The sequence below is a fragment of the Phocoena sinus genome, chromosome 14 (assembly GCF_008692025.1).
Source record: "Phocoena sinus isolate mPhoSin1 chromosome 14, mPhoSin1.pri, whole genome shotgun sequence".
In the NCBI taxonomy this organism is placed as follows: Eukaryota; Metazoa; Chordata; class Mammalia; order Artiodactyla; family Phocoenidae; genus Phocoena; species Phocoena sinus.
This window is the reverse complement of record NC_045776.1, coordinates 73,167,826-73,192,192: the sequence shown is the minus strand read 5'-3', so window position 1 is coordinate 73,192,192 and position 24,367 is coordinate 73,167,826. Positions and strand designations below refer to the sequence as shown.

The following is a 24,367-nucleotide window of genomic DNA, read 5'->3' as shown; positions in this document are numbered from 1 at the left end:
CATGCCGCGAAGTAACTAAGCCGGTGCGCCACAACTACTGAGCCTGCGCTCTAGAGCCCGCGAGCCACACCTGTTGAAGCCCGCGTGCCTAGAGTCCCGTGCTGTGTAACAAGAGAAGCCACCGCAATGAGAAGCCCGCACAGCGTAACGAAGAGTAGCCCACGCTTGCCGCAACTAGAGAAAGCCCACGCGCAGCAACGAAGAGCCAACCCAGCCAAAAATAAATTAATTAAGGGGCTTCCCTGGTGGCGCAGTGCTTGAGGGTCCGCCTGCCGATGCCGGAGACACGGGTTCGTGCCCTGGTCCGGGAAGATCCCACATGCCGCGGAGCGGCTGGACGCGTGAGCCATAGCCGCTGAGCCTGCGCGTCCGGAGCCTGTGCTCCGCGGCGGGAGAGGCTACAACAGTGAGAGGCCTGCGTACCGCAAAAAAAAATAAATAAGTAAAATATATTAATAATTTTTTAAAAAATGAGCCATTCAGTGGCTTTTTAGCACATCCACAATGTCGTGCCACCACCGCCTCTAGTTCCAAAATATTTCCATCACCCCAGAGGAAATCCCTTAACCATTAAGCATTTACTCCCCATTGCCTCCCTCCCTCCAGCCCCAACAAATCTGTTTTCTAACTCTGTGGCTCCTGGATATTTCATATAAATGGAATCTTATAATACATGGCCTTCTATGTCTGGCTTCTTTATCATTCCCTTTAATAGATGAGGAAATTGAGGCTCAGAGAGGCAGAGGAAGCTCAGAGAAGAAGGGGAGGAGCCAGGTGTTGGAAACCCCACATCTAACCATTTGGCGATACCCACCTCCACCTGAGCTGCTTTTCCCACCTTACCCTCTTAGGATTCTCTGAGTTAAAGGCAAACCAGAGGAAGGGGTCCGATGCTAAGCTTAAAAAAAAAAAGTGGTAAAATGTACATAACAAAATGTACCACTTTTTTACAGCCCCTCACCAATTTGCTACTTTTCAGTGTACAATCAGTGGCATTAATTATATTCACAATGTTGTGCACTACCTACTTGTAAAACATTTTCATTATCCCAAACAGAAACTCTGTAACCACTAAGGCATAACTCCCTACTCCCATTCTGTCTCTATGAATTTGCCAGTTCTAGGTACCTCAAATGTGTGGAATCATACAGTATTTGTCCTTTTGTGTCTGGCTTCTTTCATTTAGCATAATTCTTCAAGGTTCATCCATGTTGTAGCACGTATCAGTACTTCATTCCTTTTTATGGCTGAATAATATTCCACTGTATGGAAAGACCATGTTTATCCATTTCATCTGTTGATGGATACTTGGATTGTTTTCCACCTTTTGGCTCTTGTGCATAATGCTGCTATGAACATTGGTGTACAAGTATCTGAGTCCCTGCTTTCAACTCCTTTGGGTGTATACCCAGGAATGGAATTGTTGGATCGTAATTCAATGTTTAGCTTTTTGAAGAACCACCAAACTGTCTTCCATAGTAGCTGTGCCATTTTACATTCCTACTAGCAAGGCACAGGGGTTCCAATTTCTCCACATCCTCACCAACATTTGTTATTTTCTGTTTTTTTGATGATGGCCATCCTAATGGGTGTGAAGTGGTATCTCATCATCAACACTAAGCTTTTGAGGCTGATGAAGAAGTTGGAGACGGGAGCTGGGTCGAGTGGAAGGTGAAGATTATTCCAGGAGGAAAATAGGAGAAGTGAAGGGAAAACAGGGTATCGCTGGGGTACCTAGACCTGAACGCACAGAGACATGCAAGACACTCACAAGCTTAGGCCCGTTTTCAAATAATTTATTAGGAATTTAAAACTGAAAATAAAACCTGGAAAAAGAAGTTACAGATGTGGAGAGAAGAGACACCGGAGGGTGGTAACTTGCTGGCTTCGAAACACCGTGTAACATCTTTTTAAAAAATTTCCCAAACAAATCAGAAAACGGAATTCCAGGGCCCTGAGCCCATGGATGGGCCCAGTGGGGTGGGGGAATCACAGGAAGGGGAGGAGAGGGAAGCTAAGTCTCTTATGACTCAGCTCAAATGTGTAGAAAATTAAAAATAAAAACCAATAAAATGCAGCTTCTCTTTTATTAGGAAACATTTAAAAAAACAACGAAAAAAAAAAACAAAAAAACACAAACAGCCGCGCATCTCGGTAACAAAGATTATTGCTTTGTGTTCTCAGGGCTAATAGGTTAAGCACCTCACACAGACAATTAACTCTCCAAAGGGGGTTTCCACAGGCAGGGACTATAATGGGGAAGGGAGCTTAGGACCCCAGCCTCAGACCTGGGGGAGAGGACACAGAGAGGGGGGACGATGGCGGGGGGCCTCAGCCCTGCCATGCCAGCCTGGTCACTCGCTGTTCATGAAGAGTCACGACCTGAGCCTCTTTTTCCTTTGAAGGGGGCTCGGGGGGCTTGGGGCAGCCAAGGGGCTCTGGCCACGGGACCATCCTGGTGGGGAACTTCAGTGAGAGAATTTGGGGGTTCCCTGAGAAGCCCTTTGCTTTCCCCTGGGGTCTGCCCCTTCCCAAAGTGCCCCCCCGCCCGATGCCCACTTACGGAGGGGCTCAGGGCAGAAACCATGAAGGCCCGACTAGGTAGGGGGCAGGGGGAGACCTTTGGAGAGTTAATTCCTTTCCAGCAGTGGCTCCAGGTGAGCCCTTCTCTTCCCTCGTTCCCACACTGGGTTTTCGGGGTGAGCGGGCCCAAGGCCTTGACCCCTAGGGCCTGAGAGAGCAGGCCTGACTCGGCCACAGTTGAGGCCTGCAAGCTTACAGTAACGGTGTCTGAGGAAGGTAGAGAAACACGGTGGAGGGGAGACCTTTGCCAGGTGGGGTGAGGCGATGCCCTCATCCCCAAGGGGTCTTAGAGAGGGGTGTGGGCTTCACCTCACAGTATTTACATATGATACAGGACGGGATGGTTCCAGGGGCTGGGCCTGGCCTACGCAGCCCTGTCCTCCTCTCCAGGGCTGGAGGGAGCTGGCCAGGGGCCCGCACCCACATAGACATTTTGTTCTCAGCTGGTGGGGGGGGCACCTGGCCCCTTGCCCCCTGCGGCCTGGGGCTTCACATTCACAACCTAAAAAACGGTTTCTTTAAAAAAAAAAAAAAAAAAAAGGAAAGAGAAAAGGAGGGAAAATCGGAATAAAAAACCAGGGTTGTGGCTGCGGCCTGTAACAGGCCCCCTCCGCCCTCACTCTAGCTATGCACAAATACAAAAGCCTTCTCGGGAGTCCTAGGGGGGCGCGGCAAGGAGAGCGGGGTGCAGACACGACAGGGGAGGGGAGAACCAGGGGCGGTGGGGGGCAACTGGCTAATCCAAAATAAATAAAAGCGGCAGGGCAGGTCAGGGGAGGCTGGAGAAGAGGGGGAGGTTAGTAGGGGAGCCAGACGATGGATGTCCGGCGGGGGCGGGCAGCAGGGCAGGGGCCGGGGCCGGGGAGGGGGGGCGGGGCAGACGGTCGCGTCCGAGTCGCTGCGGGGGAGGGGAAGGCGGCTGCGGCTGAGGTGTCCCCGCCCCCTTGCTGGCTCACTCGTGGTCCTCAGTCAGCTGCAGGCCGGGGCGCTGGAACACAGCGGCAGGTTATGGTCGTGCTGCCCCCGCGCCTCTCTGCGGCCCCCAGAGCACAGGTATCCTCCTGCAGCCCTCTTTCCCTAATCCCCTCCTAGGCAAGCTTTGTTCGTACACTTCGCATTTTCTGTTCCGTTTGAAACCCTCCTTCCCATAGAGTTTTGAATGGCTGGATTTGTTCAAACGTCACCTTCTCAGAGATGCCCTCTGAACCCCTAAAGTAGGTAGACCCCTCACACACGATTTGGAATGATCTCACTTGCTCACTTGATTTTTGTCTGTAGAGTGAGAGGGGCCTTGTCTGTCTTCTACCTTCCCCTTTTCTGGAATAGTGCTCAATAAATAGTTGTTTGAATGAATGAATGAATGAACAAAGGAAGTGTCACTGGGTCACAAAGTGCCCCACCATACACAGCATGATGACTGTGTGTGCAGGGTCCTCCCGTCCCCTCACTCTCTGTATACGCATATATGTTGAAAGTATCCTGTTTTACCAGTTGAGTAATACTCCATTGCATGCATGCAGTCTGTTTAACTGCTCTCTTGTTGATGGGCATTTCAGTTATTTGCAGTTTTAAAAATAAATGCCTAGAAGTGGAATCGTTGTGTTAAGGGCATGAATGTTTAGTCCGGATAAACCTGCCCTTTGGAAAACCTGAGCCAATTTGCAGATTGTCCTCCCCCCTTAACATTGCTGGGCATCATCAATCTTAAAAAATCTTCGGGGACTTCCCTGGTGGCGCAGTGGTTAAGAATCCGCCTGCCAAGGCAGGGGACAGGGGTTCGAGCCCTGGTCCGGGAAGATCCCACATGCCGCGGAGCAACTAAGCCCGTGCGCCACAACTACTGAGCCTGAGCTCTAGAGCCCGTGAGCCACAACTACTGAAGCCCGCGCGCCTAGAGCCCGTGCTCCGCAACAAGAGAAGCCACCGCAATGAGAAGCCCGCCCACCGCAACAAAGATCAGCCCCTGCTTGCTGCAGCTAGAGAAAGCCCATGCGCAGCAACAAAGACCCAACGCGGCCAAAAATTTAAAAAAAAAAGAAAAAAAAAAAGGTGCTGAAGAAAGAAATCTTCGCCTGAGAGGCAGCACATTCTGCCTTATTGTGTACATTCTTTATGGAGCCGCTTCTCCTGTTCTTTGACCACTGCTGGGATGAAGGTCTGTCTCCTCGTTGGGCTGTGGGTTCCGTGAAGGCAGGGACGGGGGCCATGTCCCAGACTAGGCTGCCCAGTACTAGCCTTCCCAGTGCCACCCACACCCCAAGGCCCCTGCCCACCTCCTCACCTCCTGCCACCTGCCTCCTGCTTCAGTGGTACCCATTGGTGAAAGCTGTGGCAATCAAGGGGCCCTGGAAAGAAAAGAATTTGACTCCTAGATTCCTGGGGGCAGCAGAGAAAGCCTAGGGGCTCCTTCCGTCTCTCACAGGAGCCCCAGGTGAGCCACAGACCTTCTCTAGCCCTGCCCATATCGCCCCCACTAAAAGATTCTCCAGGGTAGGGCCTGGGAATCTGCATTAACCAGTACCCTGGTTAAAAGTAGGGCACCCCTGAGCTAGAATCTAGCCTCCATGCAGGCAGAGATGGTGAGTCTCATTTGCACAGTATCCCCAGAGCACACCTAATGCCTGGCATACAGAAGGAGATCATTAAATGTCCACTGAATGACTGAATGATAACCCTCACTGTTCCTTGGTTGGTGACACTCTCTCCATCCGTCATCTCTCGCCTCCCTTCTGCCCCCACAGACAGACAAGGCCTCTCCCTCCTTCAACTTCAGGGTCCTCCAGGTCCAGCCACTCACCCCAAGACTGTGGCCAAAGCCAGTGCTGGGGGCGGGGCTGGCAGCGCTGATGTAACTGCTGACCCCCGAGTCCTGGTTGGCTGCCCCATAGAGCTCGGCCATGGGGCCCGGGCTGGTGGTCCCCAGGAAGCCCCCTGTGCGGCTGGGAGTTGAACCTGGAGGGGGAGCCATCGTCCAGGGGTGAGAGCCTGGCAACCCAGAAAGAAGACGGTGATAGCCCCGGCGCCCGCTGTGACCCCCCAGCATCCCCTCCAATCCGTTCCACCCAGCCTGACCTTGGCCCCTCCCCCCTGCCTCACTCCCACAACCCAGAGGGGCATGTGCGACGCCACCCAGAAATCCTCCAGGGTCCATCCACCCCCCCTACCAGCCCCAGCTCGGGCCCCCATCATCTCTTGTCTGACCACTCAGCAGCCTCTTCACTGACCTCCCCTCCCCTCTGGAGCCCCTTCACACCTGTACCCACCCTGCAGCTGCGTGCATTTTCTAAAATGGACATCACTCTGCTGCTTAAAATGTTCAGGGTCTCCCCAGGACCCGGTTCATCCCACCTCCTCCCCACTCCCCACTCCTGCACTCCACCCATGCTAACTGGCCTCCAAGCCTTTGCACCTGCTCTTCCCTCTGTTGGGAATACTTTTCTTCCTGTTTGCCTTCAAATGCGAAGTTAAGAGGTGCAACCTCCTGGAAGCCTTCCTGAGAGGCCTGTGAGCTCCTCTGACAGCTGACATCCCCTAGCGGGCAGTATTATCCTTCCGTGTGACTGCCTTTTTAACATCTGATGCCCCACCAGCCTGTAAGCTCTGGAGGGCGGAGACCAAGTCAGTCTCCTTCCTGGCCAGCCTGCCAGGTGCTCAGTTCATATTCGTTGAGTGAATGAATAAGTGGGTCCCTCTGAAGAGGGGTGGCAGTGGCCACCTCCTCACCCCTCTAGAATTCTCTGCCCCCTGCCCCCCTCCCTTGCTTCCTGCACCCCAGAAGGCCTCACCTGTCCCTCGAACCACAGCTGCTGCTGCCGCTGCCGCTGCCATGGGTCCATAAGCAGTGAGAGGAATGGCTGGAAGGAAAGGTATGGGCGCTTCAGCGTGGCGGCTGAGGGGCAGCAGGGGATGAGGGCAGAGCCTCTCCAGCCTTACCCCACCTCGGAGGGGTCAGTGCAGCCCTGGGGTCAGGCAGAAGGACTCTCTTGGAGAAAGGGAGGCGAAAGGATCGCCTGCCTCCCAGGGATCCTCAGCTTCTCCTCTCTCTCGGACACACTTGAACAACCAAACCTCATAGCGGGTGCGGGTGGTGCACCCCCCATGAGCTGCTCTGAGCGTCGCCTGCAGCTGCCCCCTTCTCCAGGGAGGGCCCTTGTCTGGACGGGGGCTACTTAGCTCAGGGGTACACAGAGATTATGTCCCTCTTCCCAACCCCAGTCAACTGGAGCCAGTGACTGACTGACACGGGTACCAAAAGCCAGGCTGTCGCCCCAAGGGACCAACCAGGAGGTGTATTAATCCCCCCCTACCCCCCGGTGGGATCCGGCTGAAGCTAGACTCCAGTCCAGGCCACAAGCCCATCTCACTCCTTCTGCTGCCTGGCCGGCTCCCCTCGCTCCCCTTCTCCCGTGAGCATGTCCTCGATACATCGTGTACACGCAGTTCCCTGCCTCAGGGGCCCCTGACCACCACCGAGGCAGAAATGACCACTCCTTCCTCCAAGTCTCCTCATCCCCTTTTCTCTGACCCCCTCTTCAGACACAGGGATCTGGCTATTCCCTGGTTTGCTGTCTACCCCCCTCCCACCTCCGCAGTGCCTAGCACCCTGCCTTGCATACAGTTGGTGTTTAATAAGTGTCAGCTGAAGGAACAGTACTAGGAGGGGCCTCTGCTTAAATAATTGGTTGGCATGAGTCTGGAGCTCCCTCAGGCCTGGGGGTGAGCGCCCCCTGCCGCTTGGCTCTGCCACTGCAGCCCTTGAGAAGCTACAATCCCAACCAGAGCCAGGGTCTGGGGAGTTTGCATTTGCCCTCTCCCGTCCCAAGATGTGCCCCTGGGGGCTGTTTTGGTGACCCTGGCCCTGAACTGGACCTGATGCTAGGGACCCTGAAAAATAACCCTGAAAGTCCTTGGCTAGGCCATTGGGCCAGGGGATTAAAATTTAGGATAGCATTCCTGCACCGCTGGGAGACAACTTGCCTAAGGTCTTCATAGAGCTGGCACTTTCTCACTCAGACGTCACCTCCTCTGAGAAGCCTTCCCTGACCACCCCTGCTGAGGCAGCCCCTCGCCCCTGACACTTACACTTTAGCACATCTCCCTGTTTTATTTTCCTTGTGGAACTTCTCACCTTAAGAAAGTATCTGATACTTGTTTATTTACTTGTTTTTTCCTGTCTCCCTCCACTAGACTATCAGCTCCAGGAGGGCATGGGTCTCGTCTGTCTCATTCCCTGCTGAAACCCCACTGCCTGGAACAGCATTTGGCACAAAAAATATTGATTAAATGCACGAAGGAAACACCCTCGTCTCTTGAAGGCGAGGGAATAGTCTGGACCCCAGACCTCCAAGAACTGCTTAGCCTTGAACCCACATCCTCACTGGCCAAAATGTCTTCAGAGGGGATATTTCTTCCCTCGGTTCTTTAACAGCAGGGCTGGGCTCTGAGGTCTAGTCTGGGGCCCAGTTAGGCATTTCCACAAAGCAAATCCAGCATGTTCTTATCACAGCAGTAAAGCGTTACTCATTTGTATAATAAGCATTTCTCTCTCTCTCTCTAGAGCACAAGTTCTGCAGATCAGAGCTTGGGTGTCTGGTCCCTGCTTTGCCTCCAGGGCTTGGCAGTGTCTCACACAGTAGGTCCTCAACACAAGAGTTCTGAAATGAGTAGGAAAGACCCCTTTTCACTCCCCCACTCACTCTGCTCAGGGAAGAGCCTCTATTAGCCCCACCACCAGGACTCCCTCCCTTTCCTTCACCCCAGGTTCCTCTTTCCCCTCCCCCATTTTGGGGCCCCCCTGAGCATCCCTTGGAAGGAAGGTCTCATCTAAAGCAGCATCCACGCTCACGTCCTCGACACACGGCTAGGTTGGGGGGGAGTCTGGGGATGGGGTGGGGGGAGAAGCGGGTTGAACAGAGAAACCCCTTGCAGCCCACCTCATCTGCACCCACCCCGCCCCGCCCCTTGCCCTTGGCCTGGGCCTCAGGCCCGGCCCCAGCTCCAGAGCTGAGCTGACTGGCCCAAGTAAAAACTCCAGCTTGAGAAATGGTTCAGGATGGCCAAGCACATCACCTACTTGCCCAGAAGTTGCAAACGGGCTGGATTCGGCCCTCAAATATGTTGCATTTGGCCTGCAGTGGTTTAAAAATTTGAAATTGGTTGCCAACATTTGAAAATAACTGAAAAATTCATTTGAAAGTGAAAGCTGGGTTTTGGGCCTCTCTTGGAAAATCAGATCTGTAAGTTGTGGGTCTGCATCCCCTCCTGGCAGGGTTGACTGGCACTGAGTGGAGCCATGACCACTGCCATGTCCTGACGTCCCCACCCGGCCCACTTTGCTCTGAGTTTGAGACCTTGGCTGGTTCACCACTGGCTCCCAGCGCCTACAAGGTGCTTGGCATACGGGAGGCGTTAGATAAATATTTGTCAAATGGATGAATGAGTGACTTCGCCTCCATCTGCTGGGCTTGGCCCTATGCCCCACCCTTAAGGGCCATGCAGCTACACAGACTGGCCAGTGCCCGAGTCTGCTGCATCCTCATAGACTGGAGGGCAGGAGAAAAGGGTCCCACTAGCTTTCCCTGGGAAGCTTCCTGGGTCATTCTTTTTCTCCCCATGTGGCCTGTGAGGTGTACGAAATCCGAGCGACTGACCTGTAAGCTCGGGGAGGACTGGGGCGCTCGGGAGAGGGGTCCGCTCTACACGGAATTCTAAAATGAAACGTAAAACAGCTTAGGAAGATGCAGGGAGGCCTCTTGGGCGTGGCCCAGGGAGGACAAATGCACCCACAGGGACACTGGGTGGGGGGACAGGCCATGCACAGGACCCGAGAGCTGGGAATGGGGAGAGCACGGTCCCCAGCAGGCAAGGGTGGGGAAGGAGACACAGTCACAGAGAAGGGAGACAGACAGAGAAGGGAAGAGTGGGCAGAGTTGCCACCTATACCCTGGGCACTGGGTGATGCTGGAGCTTCTGTTCCCACTGTTTTTCTAAAAAGTCTTGAAATTGCACTAAAAAATCTCCCAGAATCCATCTTTCCTCCTATTTTCTTTGCGGGGGGAGGAGCTGGGAAGGTAGCATTGATGGGAAGCGATGACCCTAGAGCAGCTCTGCCACTTTCTAGCTGAGTCATCTTTGCAGTCACTTTTCCCTTCTGAGCCTATTTCCTCACCTAGAAGATGGGGATCACCATGCCTTCCCCCAGAGATTACTGTCAGGACTAGACAACAACATGTGTATAGAGGATTCCAAGCTGGACTGCCCAAGGTGCAAGTGCTTAAGGGACCTCTAGAAAAATAAGACCAGAAAACAAGCAAACAAAAGCCTTGCAAAAATATGAAATTTGATATTAAAAAAAACATTGAATAGTCATCATGGGAAAGCTCAGAACTTCGTTGGGCTTCTCACCACTTATGAGAAGGCCTAGTGTTGTTTTTATTTTGAATTACAAATGAGGGTGGTGATCATCTTGCTTTTAAATTGTTTTTCAGCATTCAGGGTCTCCAAAGGTCTTGTCGGCCTTGAAAGGGGCTCAGCATAGCACATGGTCATTATCGGTGAGTCCGTAAGGACACAACCAATGTTGGCCCTCAGGGAGGTTGCCCCACCACAAGCCCAATGCCCTTTTGGTGGAAGTGGCAACCCCGGAGGCGGGTAGGGAGGAGAGAAAGGCAAGAGGCGGGCAGAGATCAGCCTGGGAGGGAGGGGTGCCATGCAGGACCACACGGGGAGTCCCCCCAGCTTCTGGAGAGGGGGGGGATGGGTGGGGCGAGGCGCTCCTTCCTCAGACATGCCCTTCCTTCCAAGCCTCCAGCAGGCAGACCTCCCCCATGCCATGCACCCCCAGACACCGCCCATGAGGAGTCAGATTGCCCGGGAACCAAGGACATGCTGGCAGCAGAGGGACACTGGGAAGAACTTACCGGGGAACTGGTAGGTGTAGCCAGGGGCGAGGCCTGTATAACTCCGGCTGGCATAGGTCGTGGCTTGGAAACCAGGGTAACCTGATAGGGCAAGGGGACCAGTGTCAGATGCCTTACCTACAGCTCAGCAGGGAAGGATGTGAGCCTCTCATTTCCCTCCCCACCTGGTATCATGAATAATAATCAGTCATATTTACCATATACCTTCTGCATGCCAAGCCCTGTGCAAAGCCTGTTGCACACTTGACTCTCTCCTTAAACCTCATAAGAATCCCAAGAGGTACTATTAGGAGCCCCATTTTACAGATAGAGAAACTAAGGCTCAGAGAGGTGACACTTATTAGCTGAGAATAATCCAAACTCTTATCAAGGCCCTTCATGCTCAGGCTCCTGCCTCCATCCTGTCCTCATCTACACCCTGCCCCTTTCTCACTTTGCTCCAGCCACACTGGCCTCCCTGCTGTTTCTCAAAGTCACCAAGCTCTTTCCCATCCCAGGGCCTTTGCCCATGATGATTCCTCTGCCTGGAACACTCTTCCCCGGGTTTTCACATAACTATGTCCTTCTCATTGTGCAAGACGCAGCTCAAATGTCACCTCCTCAGAGAGGTCATCACACAAGAGACCTCCCTTTCATCAGTTACAGTATTCATCATGTCACCCTCCCTGGTTTTTCTCTTTCAATATTTATCATGTCACCCTGGTTTTTCCCTTTCATAGCACTGATGACCAATATCTGAACTTATCCCAGGATTTCTTTAAGTGCTGATTTTCTGTCTTTCCCATCTTTTATTTCTGTCTCTCCAAAACACCAACACGGTGCCTGCTACTTAGTATACATATATTATAATAGATATTTGCAGCTTTGAAAGAAAGATCACCTAGTGAGTAATAATGGTGTAATTGGGATTCAAATTCAGATGTGACTGGCTCCAAGTCTCTTAACCACAATTCTCACTACTGGTTAGAGGTTTTCTTTTTTCCCCCCACTTTTTAAATGGGGTGAAACCAGCTAATGAATTGCTTTGAAAAGAAAATTTTCTCAATATTCCACAGGAGGCTAAAGAGACAGAACAACTAAATTCAATACTTTATTCTAGCCTGGAGCTTGCTCTGGAGGACAAAAATAGTTATAAAGAACATTACTGGATCAACTGGTAAAATCAGAAAATAGATAATAGATTAGATTAAAATATTGTCTCAGTATAAATTGGTAATTATAATGTGGTTTCATGAAAGAACATCCCTAACCTTGAGAAACACACAGTGAATTATCTAAGGGTAAAGGGCCAAAATGTATGTAATTTACCCTCAAATGATTCAGGGAAAAAAATCACAAGTGTACTGTGTGTGTGTGTGTACACATACACATACAGAGAGAATGATAAAAGCAAAATGGGTATGATATAAACGATAGGTGAATCTGGTAGAGGGTATATGGATGGTCTTTGTACTACTTTATTTTTCCAACTCTTCTGAAAATTTGAAATTACTTCCAAATAAAAAGTTAAAACAAAAAACTTCAGGAGAAGACAATGCTCCACTTGGCGGGTACATTCCTCACCCCTCTATCTGTGATCCCACTCCTGACCCTCTAGCCCATGCTATAGCCCCTCCTATGAGTCCCCAGAGCACCCCTCCCCCATCCCCAGCATAAAGACCCCGTTGTATTGTTCTCTTTCTGTGTATATACATCTTGTCTCTCCAGGGAGACTGTGACCTTCCTGGGGGCCCAGCTCAGACTTTCACCCTCAGTCGTGGGTCCCAAGCACTGCTGATTCGTGCTCAACTTCCAAGGCTCACGGTAACCTTGACCTCCTCCGGGGAGCCTCCCTGACCCCCAGGTGGATTTAAGTGTCTCCTTGGGCCTCCCACAGCCTCCAATCACTGTGGTAACACTGCCCATTCACTTCTGTCTCCCACTTGATGGGAAACCCCATGAAGGCAGGTCCTCTCTCTCAGAAGCTGCTCAATAAATATTAGTTGAATGAACAAGAAGAAGCAGCCTTCTTTCTACCTTCCCAGAGGCCTTTGGGTCTGTAAATGCTCTTCCATCTGCCTGACCACTTTTTCCCTCCCCTGCTCCCTGCCCTCCCATAACTAGCTCCTACACAACCCACAGACTCAGCTTAAATGTGACTTCCTTCTTAGCTTCTCCAAGTCTTGGTCAGCTTTGCTATGACCATGCTCCCTTGGCATCCTATAATTCTCATCCTAAACCTATTTATTTATGTTCTTACTTATTTTTTTCCCCTGCCAGACCATAAAGCTCCAAGGAAAGTCACCGTTGTACTTCCTGGCATAGGGCCTGGCATTTATAGTTGCTCAATAACTGTTTACTGGACAGATGGGTGAACAAAAAATAGAATGGACGGACGGACAGAAGGACCAATTAATGAGGAGCAGCTGGACCATTCTTTTGGTCACCACCAGAGGGCAGCACCCTACAACCAAATCGGCCTACCTTCATTAGGACCGGCAGACCTGAGATCCTCGGTCCACACTCCTACCCAACCACTCAGACAGACAGCAGGGCAGACCACCGAGGAGATGCAACACCCATGCAGCCCCTGGTAGCCCCGGGAGCAGTTTTGGGCAGGAAGAAGCCGCAGATGCAGGCCTAGCACATACCCAGCATGCCGATGCCCAGCATGAAGGCGTCCATTCCATAGGGCATGACTCGAGACCTCCCCCGGGCCGAGCCAGTCGGTGACATCACCTCTTTTGGCTGAGCTTTCTTACATTCCACCTGCAATGAGACCTGGTGGTCAGTCCCTCCTATAGACGCAGGTCACCCTCCTATTCCCTGGCAGGCCTCTTTATTGTTAATTTCATGGTTACCATTTCTGGAGGGATCACAGAGTGCTAGAGATCAGCTTTGCATGCGGTAGTTCATCGAATACTTACACCAACCCTATGATGGAGGTACTGCTGCCACTCTCACTTTACAGATGAGGAAACTGAGGCTCAGAGAGGGGAAGTCATCTGCCCAATGACTAGACTAGTAAGCGGCGGAGTAAGGATTTCAACCCGGTCCCTCTGAGCCCACAAGCCATGCTTTCTCACAGCTGTGGGACACTGTCTTCCTGTCCAGATTTTCAGTGGGTGGGAGAATTGGCTCTGCCCCACTGACTGTGAGGCCCCTCTGCCTGCCTGCAGAACCTCCAAGCAGCCCTGGCTGGCTCAGCCTGGAGCCCTCCCTAGTCTCCCTCTGCACCTCCACCCCATCCAATCCCGGCTCACCATTTTGTTGTTGATTTCGTGGAAGTGGATTTCACACACTTTCTCCACGATGTCCTCGCTCTCAAACGTGACAAAGCCGAACCCTAGAGGGCAAAGGCAGGCTCAGAACAGGGCTCATGGTCAAAACCCAGCCCCAAGTCATACCAATAACACCACTCCCCCCTCACAGGCAAATGTCTAAGCGTTAACAAGAAGCTTTGTTCCCAGCCTAGCAACCTCTCAACTACCCGATGAGACAGGGTTTCAGCTGCCAAATCACAGATGTGAAAACCAAGGCTCAGCGAAGTGACTTGCCCAAGACCACGTAGCAAGTTAGAAAGAGGCAGAGCTATGATGCAAACAACATTCAACACGCCTTTTCTCTTCCTCAGATGCTTTCCAAGGAGGGCAAAAGAGCACACACAAATACTTTTAAAAATGCACATGAACGTGTACAAATATATTTTTGTACACAGATACACAGATATATGGTACACCTAGGTACCCATATATCACAGAGACACTCACCAGTGCTCACAAGTGCATAAAGGCCCCTGTGTACACGTACAGTTACTCTGACACACTAGATCTACAAAACTATTCAGACACAGACACCCTCACATGCACAGACAAAAACACACACACACCCACCAGCACATACCCCACTCCCCAAACAGGCTAAAAGGCCCAAAAGCTCTGAAGGCACTGGAGAAACAACCCCGCCTCCTCCTGGGTGTGCCCCAGGGGCTGGAATGGGATTTCTCAGAAGGCAAGGCCCTTGGGAGAAAAACAACCAGGCAGTGTACACCCGGTGGCCCAGATGCTCACAGGTTCAGGGGCAAGGGTCCTGGGGGCTGGGCTCAGCCGATGGGTGGGGCGAGGGGGCAGTGGCAGGAGCAGACTGCCCGGGGCTGTGGAGTCAGCCTGACCCGGGGGTGGCCCGGTCTAAGCTCTGGTTACCAGGGACAAGGTAAGCCCAGGCAGACACCGGCTGGGGCGGGGGTGGAGGGCTCAGCTGCAAGGGGAGGAGAGGTCTGCTCCTCTGTTCCTCTCGGGTGTCTGCAATTCGGCAAGTTTCTAGCACAGGAAACGGCGGGACAAAAGCCTTCTGTAAGGCCAGGCCCCGGAGAGGATGCAGATCCTCGGGGATAGGATGTCAGGAGGCGAGATGAAAGGGCAGCTGTGACCTGTAGCCCCCTGGCTGACCACAGGCCCCCAGCCTGGCCTGGGAAGGGGGAGGGGGCCAAACTCACCTCGGTGCCGGTTGGTGGTTTTGTCAAACATCAGCATGGCATCGTCCACCTGAAACAGAGCTACCGTGGACGACCCACCAGACACGGGGGCCTCCACCACAACCCAGGAGCAAGGGCTCCGACACCCGTTCCCCTCTTGCCCAGTCCAGGCTTTATCTTAAACCTGCTCCCTGGGTAGGGGACAGCTTTCCATCTGCAACCCCAACTGGGTGCCACAGCACCACCATTCAACCCTCAAAATCTCAACGGGCCAGCCTGAACATATTAAGCACCAAACATATGCTTGGCACTTTGCCCCACCATCCTCTCCTCCATATTCCTTGCAGGGTAAGATCCTCATTTTGTAGATAAGGAAATGGGCTCAGAGATGTGAAGTCACCTACACAAGGTCACCCAGCAAATCCCAGATCAAACCTGGGAGGAGGAGGCATAGAATGGGTGCTAGAGGGGAAAATATAGGAGTAAGATATGAGGTGGGGAAGTGAAAGCCTCTTTCCTTTTTGCAAAAGGCCAGGAGGACAGCTACTCCAGCCAGACCCAACTCCCCTCTCATGGTACAGATCTCTTCCTCTAATTGAGGTTTCCTTTTGCTAGAGGCTGTAATTAAAGCAAGTAGAGTTCAGTGCCTGGGCTTCTTGCCTCCCACTGATTGGGGGAGGGGAAAGGGGTGGAGGAAGGAGGAGGATCTACATTAATCCCCGGTCCCTTGGACTCCAGTCTTTTCTTCTTGCTACTCCCTCTAGGCATCCTCTCAGATACATGGACAGCCAAAGTCCTTTGCTTCCCTTCTGCAGTCCGAGCTTCCCTTTGCCTACATCTGCTGCTTCCCTCCTTGCCCTCTTAATTCTTCAGCCAGTGTCAGCTGTCTCATGGGGTTAAGCTAAGGTCTGATTCACCCTCGGTGGAAATCAAGGGCTGCCTCTGATACTGCCTCTCCCCCCTCCACATCCCACTCCAGCTGCTGACCCTCCCCCAAATGGTCAGACACCCAAGGGATAAAGGAAAACTTCCTGAGGCCTTGGGGCACAGCCTCTTCCCCACTCTCCTTTGCTCTCTTTCCAGGCCGTCATCTGCCTTGTTAAAGTGGAAAGGGCAGCCCCTGAACTGGGTGGTCCTCCAGTTCTTCTTAGGCACCAAGCGGCACTGGGCCCCTGACTCTCCCCTGGGAGAACCAGGCCACCCACACACACACACACACACACACACACACACACACACGCACACACCCCACCTCCACTGACCCAGGAGGCAGCTGGGTCCCTGGAGAATCTCAGAGGGATATTACATCTCCCTTCCCAAGAAGCCTCCTGCCCCAGGGCCCTGCAGCACAGTGCCACCCTAACTCCCATGCTATGGACCCATTCTGAGCCCACATCCCAAGTTAGCTAGACCGTCCAAACTGGATGGACAAGGCATGTTTAGCACAGGGAAAAGAGAAACCCGGAAAGGAGGCTTGTGATAGAAGCACAAGCTTTGAGTAGGACAGGCTGGAATTGGAAAGTAAGCTTGGCAAGCAGCTTTATGTCTCTATGATTCAAGTTCTTCATCTGTAAAATGGGTATACACAGTGTCTTATAGGGAGGAGTTAAATGAGATAGTGCGTGTAACACTCTTAACTCACAGTACCTGGGATACAGTAAGTGCTTAATGAATAACAGCCATTATTATTATTATTATTACTTTTATTATAGAGGGGCTTACCCACAGTCACATGGGGGAGGGTGGCAAAGCTAGAGACAGAACAGCTGGACACCACTGGCTTTGAAGGTTCCATGAAGACAGTGCCTGTGTCAGTTATGACCATGACCACCCTACTGAGCACCTGGACTTGTGCTACTGTGATTATTTTTTGAACGAATGAGTAGATGAACCAGCCACACCCTCCTTCCCCATCCTGCAGCTTTGAGTTCCTGCGGGACCCAAAACTGATTCAGCCCAAATCCACAGCCCTTCCTCCACCCAACCTTCCCACTCTACCTGCGCTGGCCCCCCAGACCCTTCAACATGGGCCTTGGCTGGACAGACCCAGAGTGGGGCACCGGGGTTGAGGCCAGGGCACAGAGCAAGGAAAGTGGCTGGGGGTTCAGGGGACCCCCACCAGTGTCCCCCTCCTGGGGCCAGCTGAGGGGAGAGAGGCTCCCAGCCCAGTGTCCTTAATAGGCTTTGGTCTCCATGGGAACCCAGGGGCAGGGGGGCTCGGGCGGGGGGAGGGGAGGCGGCCGAGGCCTGCTGACCAGTGGGAGCCGCCAAGTTCGGCGGCCGCTAAGCCTGAGTGGCAGCCATGGCGGCTGACCATTGTTCCCCCCTCGGCGGCGGCCCCTCGATCCGGGCGGGAGGCCCCCCGCCGCGGGGCCCTTGGCATTCCCGGCTGTCCCCCTCTCTCCCTGGCAGCCTATTCTCCAGCTCCCCCTGGCCTCCCCGGGCCGGTTTCACATGCCAACGCCGATTTAGGCCCGAACAAAAGACGCGGCCGCTGACGGCTTCTCCTGGGGCCCGGTTGCCATGGCAACGCCGGCCCCGGGGGCAGGCGGCCTCCAATCACAGCTGCTGGATCAGATTAGTGCGAGCTCTAATGCTCGGCGCTCAGACACAAAGACACCCCACCGGAGCCGAGCGGGGCCTGCTGCTTCCCAGGAGCGCCCTTCCCTCTGGGGCCCAGGCGGCCGACCTGCCCTGGGTCCTGTGCCCGGGTCCCCGCTGAGGCGCCTGAGCCTAGGCCTCTGGCCCTTGCATCGCCGGCATCCGCTGGCCAGGGGACCTCCCACCCTCTCCCCTTCTACCCTAGAGACGGAGTGTGTGTTGGGGGGCTGGAAACCCACCCAGTCCCCAGCTCACATCCCATTCCCAAGCCACGTTCTCCTGTGCCCTTTGCCTAACAGGGAACTGAAAGAGCCTTGACGGGAAAGTGAGATCCAGCCTGCAGCCTGTCCCAGGTCAGAAAAGACCAGGGACCCCAGCACTAAGCACAGCAGCCCTACTTCAGCCCCAGACTTAAAACTTGGTCCCCTCCTAGCCATCTCTCCATGCGACCTTGATGTTCACATTGCTCCCCTTTCTGGGGACACCCTATTGTCTCATGTCACCACATCTGCTTCTGCATGGACTAAATGGCCCAGAAATGTAAGCTCCATGCACCTCAGAGCTAAGAAGCAGTCCTCCGGGACTGATCAGGAATTTGGGGTGGTCTCTTCAGCCCCTCCCCAGTAGCTAAGAGATCGGCACCCTCCCCCTCAGCTCCGACCTGTGCAAGGAGGGTCCTGAGTACAACTGGGAGTCATATTTATTGCTTCCTTATCATCCTCACCAGGAAGGAGTGGGGGAAGGTACAACCGCCCGTGGACTGGACAGGTGCAAACTCCCAGGAGGCCAAGGGGTGACTGGATTGAACTGGCTTCGGGAGCACAGCCTCCCTCAGGAGAGTGAAGATAAGCAGGAGAAGGGCAACAACAGGGACAGCTACTGTGTGGCTTCTCTCCCTGGGGACGTGTCCAGAGTCCGAAGCCCACAGATAGGCCAGGAGCCTGAACGGTGGGTTGGCCCAGCCTCACCCACAAAAGGACCCAGCCCCCTTTTCAACTCTTGCAGGAATTGGAATGACCTGGCTGGACTCCACTTGCTACTGACCAAAATTCTACAGGCCTGTCATACCCCCCAGCCAGCACCCCCAGTTTTGACCCACCTTCCCAAACTGCTCAAAATACTGCTTCACGTCTTCCACCGTGGTGTTTACTGACAGCCCCCCAACAAAGATCTTCTTCGTTCGAGTCACCATCTGTTAGGGGAGGGAATGAGAAAGTGGGCATCTGAGTCCTGTGGCCTACCGCCACCAGCAGGGGCTCCAGCCCTCCTGCCAGGGCGCCAGCTGACAAGCTCTCTGTGGCCCCGGCTACTCGGAAGCTCCCCCTCCCCCCAAGCTCCCCCTTGGACCCCTGCCTCTAGGCCTGTAACGGGCAGCTGTGTACCCCACACCCTGGCTGGCTCGCTTCCTGGGGTCTGTGTCAGGAAGGGGAATGGCTTAGTGACCCAGACCTACAGCCTACCTCAAAGACCCCACCAGCCCCTCCTGGGAGAGGCCAAGGCCCATCCCAGGGTCCCCCTGAACTCAACACCGACATTTTCCTCATCAACCTCCTCCCAACCCAACCTCTGGCTGCCCCGTGGCCCCAGCCCTGTTTTACGAAGAACACATGGTCCTAATTACCCCAGGAGCGCATGGCTAATCCATGGCAATTCCCAGCCCCATCCTAACACTAAAGCACCTTCTGTCACCAAACTGCTTAATGGAATTAACCCAATTCCGACCATGTGCTCCCTGGTGCGGCTTCCTTCAAATACCTGCTTCATAATTGCTTTCAGGCCCTCTGCTGGACTCTTTCAGTGATGCCCTTTTCCTGTCTCCTAAAACCTGCCTCTCTCCCTTCGCAGTGGCAGGAGCTGGGCACCATGACTCAAAATCTTAAAGCATCCCACTTCCCACTGACCCCTTGCAAAGGAGGAATTGAGATCTTCTGAGGAGGGACCTAGTCCCAGGACACATGATAAATCAGCAGACTCAGGGGTCTTGATCTCTGTACTATAGTCAGCCTTCCGCCTGTTTCCTGTTTTCGACTGCTTAAAAATTAAGATGTGGCTAGTTGCCCTGGGCTCTGGAATAGGCTCCTGTCCTGCACCAAAAGTTTTGAGTTCTGTATAGCTCAACTGCTCAGAAATCTGTTTTCTATACACCCAGAAAAACTCGCCACAGCACCAGGGAAAAAGAATACTTGGGAGGGCAGCCACAGTCATCCAACTTGAAAGATAACAGGTGTCAGACACCATGGTCCCTTCCCACTCTTCAAGCCCAACACACCTCACCCCAGAGGTGGGGGGTGGTAACTGGGGGGTCAGAGGTAGCTCCCTGGCCTGACTTTAGCTCAGCTTCAGAGGGCAAGTCTGGGCTGTGTTTGACCCCCCAGAGGTGCTAGGCACAGAGGCTGTGATCTCCAGAGTCAGAATTAGACTCAGGGTCCAAAGTGTACTGGCTTCAAATACAGGGCAATGAATCACCTGAGGGGTTCCTTCTTCTCTCAATATATGCAGCCCCCTCTCTCTAGTCCACCCCAGAGCACAGACGGAAAAATGCATGGTGGCCGCAATTCACAGAACAAGGACGTGAAGAGTCCTCCCTCCTCCCATCCCAGTCCATGGCATTAACACTCCAACCAGAAGCCTCTTCCATAGAAGGGAATGCTGGGAAAATCACTGCCGGTTGTACAGAGCTGCTCCCAGATACACACATACCTACCTTAGGCTGTGCTCGCCGAGGAAAGGCCACCTTGGGATCAATCTGAAAGGGAAGAGAGAGGTAGAGGGGCGTTGGTTATCACACTCAGCCTGAAGATCTGAGGACCTCTCTCATCCCAGGACACAGAGGTGACAGAAACCACCACAGCCTCTGGCAGGAAGATGTAACAGTTAAGCATTTAGGCCCTAGAGCCAGGCTGTTGGGTTCAAATCCCACTTACACTGCTTCCCAGCTGTGAGAGCTTGCACAAATTACTTAACCTCTCTGAGCCTCAGGCTTGAGCTCACCAGCAAAATGGGCCAATACTAACATCCACCTCAAAGGGCTGTCTGCTGATTATTTGAGGTAATGCTTACAAAGCACTTGTTGTCTAGCCCTCAGCAAGAACCAGAAAAAAGTAAACAAAGTGTTATTCCTTCCAGCACCAGGTATATCGAGGGCCTTCCTGCCTGACAGATACCTGTCCTGGTGAGGTATGCGATCCAGACTTCAGAAGCCTTGTGAATGGAAACACTCTTTGCCTGAAAAAGGCTTCAAGATAAGAGTTCATAAACCACCAAGGGTAGACTCAGTTCTGTTTTCCCAGTACCATCGACATCTAACAGCCCTTCTTGAGGCCACAAACAAACAGTTCCCTGATAATACAGCTCGGCTTGGGGTGAAGCAGAGCGCAGGTTTGGTGACACGCAAGAACACGGGATTTGAACTCAGAAACTTTGGGCCCCTGGCCAAGCCTGTGATCTTGGTAACTTGCCTGATCCCTCTGAGCCTCAGTTCCCCCATCTGCAAAGTGGGGACAATAGCACCCACTTTTCCCAGAGGGAGCTGCAAGGAATCAAATGAGATAATGCAGGTGAAAGCATTCCTTTGTGAACTGCCCTTCATTGCACAAACAAAGGTGCTATTACCAGCAGGCCACCTTTGCCCTTGGCTGTGAACAACCAAAGGGGAAAAGCAAGATGCACCTGGGTACTCCCGGGTACTATATTCGTACTGACAAACAGCAAAAGCCAGAGCACGAGACACTGTGATCAATGCACGACCTATGAGGCCCGGTCATTTCAGAGTTTCTTGCCACTCACATGGGTGGAAACCACTCAGAAGTTCACCAGCCAATCGCAGGGAAGATCTATCTTTCCCCAGAGCTCCTTCCGTTCAAAACTCAGCCTAGTTCTAGGCAACAGGTTCTGGTCCCTCCCTGCCTGAATGGCACAAACCAGGGCCAGCCTCCCTGGTTCCCCCTCTGGAATCTACCCACAGAGAAGGAACCTCCAAAATCCACACTGGGCAATGCCTCCTCTCTCCCCAACTGCCAAGGGGCTCCAGGGATAATCACAGCTGCCCATTCTCCTGTCCGAAGGTATGATTTCGTACCTCGATGGACATGTTCGTCCTTCTTTTTCTCCTGGAGCCTGCCAGAGCACACCTCAGACAGTCCCCATGTGCAGACACTGATGGGGAGATGGTACCCAAGCTATGTCCTGCAGAGCCACACACACCCAATCCCTGACACACCTTACCTCCACTCTGACTCACAGCTGGCAACATAAAACCCAACAAGTAAATAAAAGGTGAAAGTCAGAACCCAAAATAAACTCCCCACAATAAACCTCCCTTCCCAGGCTGAAGAATGCCAAACACAAAGCCCTTGCCCTTTTCAAGTCCCGAATCTCAGAAGGATGCCCATCTCATCCTCCTTCCTCCCCTCTCTCTTCCCCTTATCCATCTTCCATGCCCCCACCCTCAGCTCCAGCCCCAGCCCCAAAATCTCTGCTTCCTGAGCGCTGCAGAAGTCATCAGTGCATTCTGAGGACAGGGGATGGTAGGAGAACAGGCAGCTTGATGGCAGATAATCACCAAAAACAATAGGCCACTGTCTCTCCATTCCCAGCTTGGGTCACTCAGTCTGCGCCAAGAAGATCCTTTCAGAGCCGGCAAAGTTGAGGCCTGGCCTCATTTGCTCATTACTGCGAGCAGGAGTGGGAGCCACTGGGCAGAGATAACAGGAGCCGGGGACAGGAGGTAATTTAACAAATTCTTGGGCACAACCAGCTATTGTTGCAGGTAAACAGGAGCCAATGACTGACCCAAGCAGGGAGGCCCAGGGCTGGAGGAGAGTGGGGGAGTGTGGTGAGAGATCGCACTGTCCCGGCCCCTGGCAGACAGTCACCCCATCACAGAGGAACCCCTCCTCTGCTTTCTCCTCTTCCCTCTCCCCTTGAGCTGGGGCCTGTGCCAGCGCCCCCTGCAGGGCCCAAGACACTGGGGGAGCAGTGAGACAGCAGCAAAATGTTCCTGGAGTTTGAATGCCCAACAAGCAGCTTCTCCTCAGATCTAGCTGGAAAGGGTTGTCTCCAGGCAAGCTAGCTCCCTTCTCATAAATCCCTTCATGAGCAAAGCAGGTTCACGTCTTCCACACAAAGCAAGGAGCTCATTGACCAAAAGTCAGGGGAGGAGGGAGGGAAGGAAGAAGGGAGGGGGATTCAGTGATGCTTTGCCATTGGTCTGGAATGGGGTGGGGGGAGCCAAATACTAGTTAGAGTTCAGAGAAGCCACGGGTGGGTCACTGCAGCCCTGACTCACCCAATTTGGGCTAGGGGTGGGACCTAGCCCCACCCCAAACTCCTCTCTGAGGCATCAAGTTTAGTATGTACAAGAAGGGGATGGTAGCTGCATTTTCCCTCACCGGTACTGGAGGGGTTGGGGGGTGTAACATCTCCTGGCTGGCCTGGGATTTTCCTGCTCCGTCTCCCCTCAACTCTAGTGACAAAGTTTCAGAGTGTGGCAGCCCTTCTACTCAGAAAACTCCCTCCTTCCTTCAGGACCCCATCCAGCTGTCCCCTGGGGAGAGGCCTGACCCTCTCCTCCAGCGACCTCCCTCTCCCAAAGGACCCCCGAAGCCCCTAGGGCCACTCACTGTTTTGGAGTCGAGCTCGTGCCGCGATTGCGCCAGTACTTTATCCACCCCCGCCTGGTCCATGAAAGTGACGAAGCCGAAACCCCTGCGCGCGGTAGTGAGGGAGAGGCAGATGGTTACAAGGCAGTGAGTGGCGGCGGAGGGGGGCGAGCCGGGAGCAGGAGGAGGGGGTGAGGGGCTCACCTGGATCTTTTGGTCAGGGGGTCCCGCATCACCAGACACTCCTTCACCTCCCCGAACTGGCCGAAGTATTCGCGCAGCCCTTCTGTAACCACACACCCGCCTTCGGACCAGCCCGCGCCCCGCGCCCTTCCCCCCTTCCCGCGTCCTTTGCCCCCAGTGACCCCGGCTCGGCCCGGCCGCCCCCGCGCCAAGCAGGCTGCACGCTCTCCACCGCTTCCCCCACCCCCGGTCCTCACCCGGCTCCCGTGGAGCCTCCTGGCGCCCACTGGGGGCCCCAGGAAGCCGAGGGCCGAGCTGGGCTGGAGGGGGGACGGCTCCGGCCGGGTTCCCGCCGCTCCGGGAGCCGCCTCACAAAAGTTTGAGCCGCAGGTGCGAGCGGAGTTGGCGCTGCCGCCGGCGGGTCCCGGGGGCTCAGCCCACCCCCCGATGCCCCCTGAACCCCTCATCTCCTCCCCTCCACCCGCTGGGCCGTGCGCGCTAGCCGATCGCCCTGCGCTCTCGGGGTCCCCGGGCGGGGCGCGAAACAGGGCGCGGAGGCGCCCGGGGTCAGCGGGGCGCAGGGCCGGGCTGGGGTGTCCGGTTCCGGGGCGCCGGGGGGTCCCGGGTGCCCAGCCGGGCCGGCGGGCGCTCCCGGGCTCGCTCACCCTGCGTAGTCTGCCAACTGAGTCCCCCGATGAACATCTTGCTGCGGGAGGAGGAGAGACACAAAGGGCCCGCGTGAGCGCCGGGCGCCCGGGCGCAGGGGGCGCGGGCCCGGGCCCCGGGGAGGCCCGGCCCGACCCGGATCGGCCATGTTGGCGGGGCCGGGGCGGGCGCGGGCCAGTAAGGCCGGGCCGGGCCGGGCCGGGCCGTACCAGGGGTCGTGCGGCGAGTCCGGGGAGGCGAGGCCGGGCTGGGGCGCGTCAGTCTCCATCGGGAGCCGCGGGCGACGCGGGCAGCGGAGCGGCGGCGGCGGCGGCGGCGGCAGCGCTCGGCGCGGGGCAGATGAGGAGCGCGGCGAAGGGGGC

The 24,367-nt window shown here is 54.3% G+C and overlaps 1 protein-coding gene across 1 annotated transcript; it reads right to left on the bottom strand.

Moving 5' to 3' along the window:
- Positions 1-1,808: 1,808 nt before the first annotated feature.
- Positions 1,809-24,338, bottom strand: MSI1 (musashi RNA binding protein 1). Its single transcript, XM_032602715.1, has 15 exons — positions 24,215-24,338; positions 24,005-24,045; positions 23,361-23,442; positions 23,178-23,262; positions 20,261-20,302; positions 18,656-18,748; positions 14,977-15,025; positions 13,745-13,827; positions 13,133-13,250; positions 10,503-10,583; positions 9,234-9,290; positions 6,369-6,437; positions 5,381-5,568; positions 4,865-4,928; positions 1,809-3,571 (listed from the first exon to the last, which is right to left on the bottom strand). The coding sequence occupies exons 1-14, from the start codon at positions 24,271-24,273 to the stop codon at positions 4,887-4,889; spliced, it is 1,089 nt and encodes a 362-aa protein (XP_032458606.1). The 5' UTR covers positions 24,274-24,338; the 3' UTR covers positions 1,809-3,571; positions 4,865-4,886.
- Between the last annotated feature and the right edge of the window lie 29 nt (positions 24,339-24,367).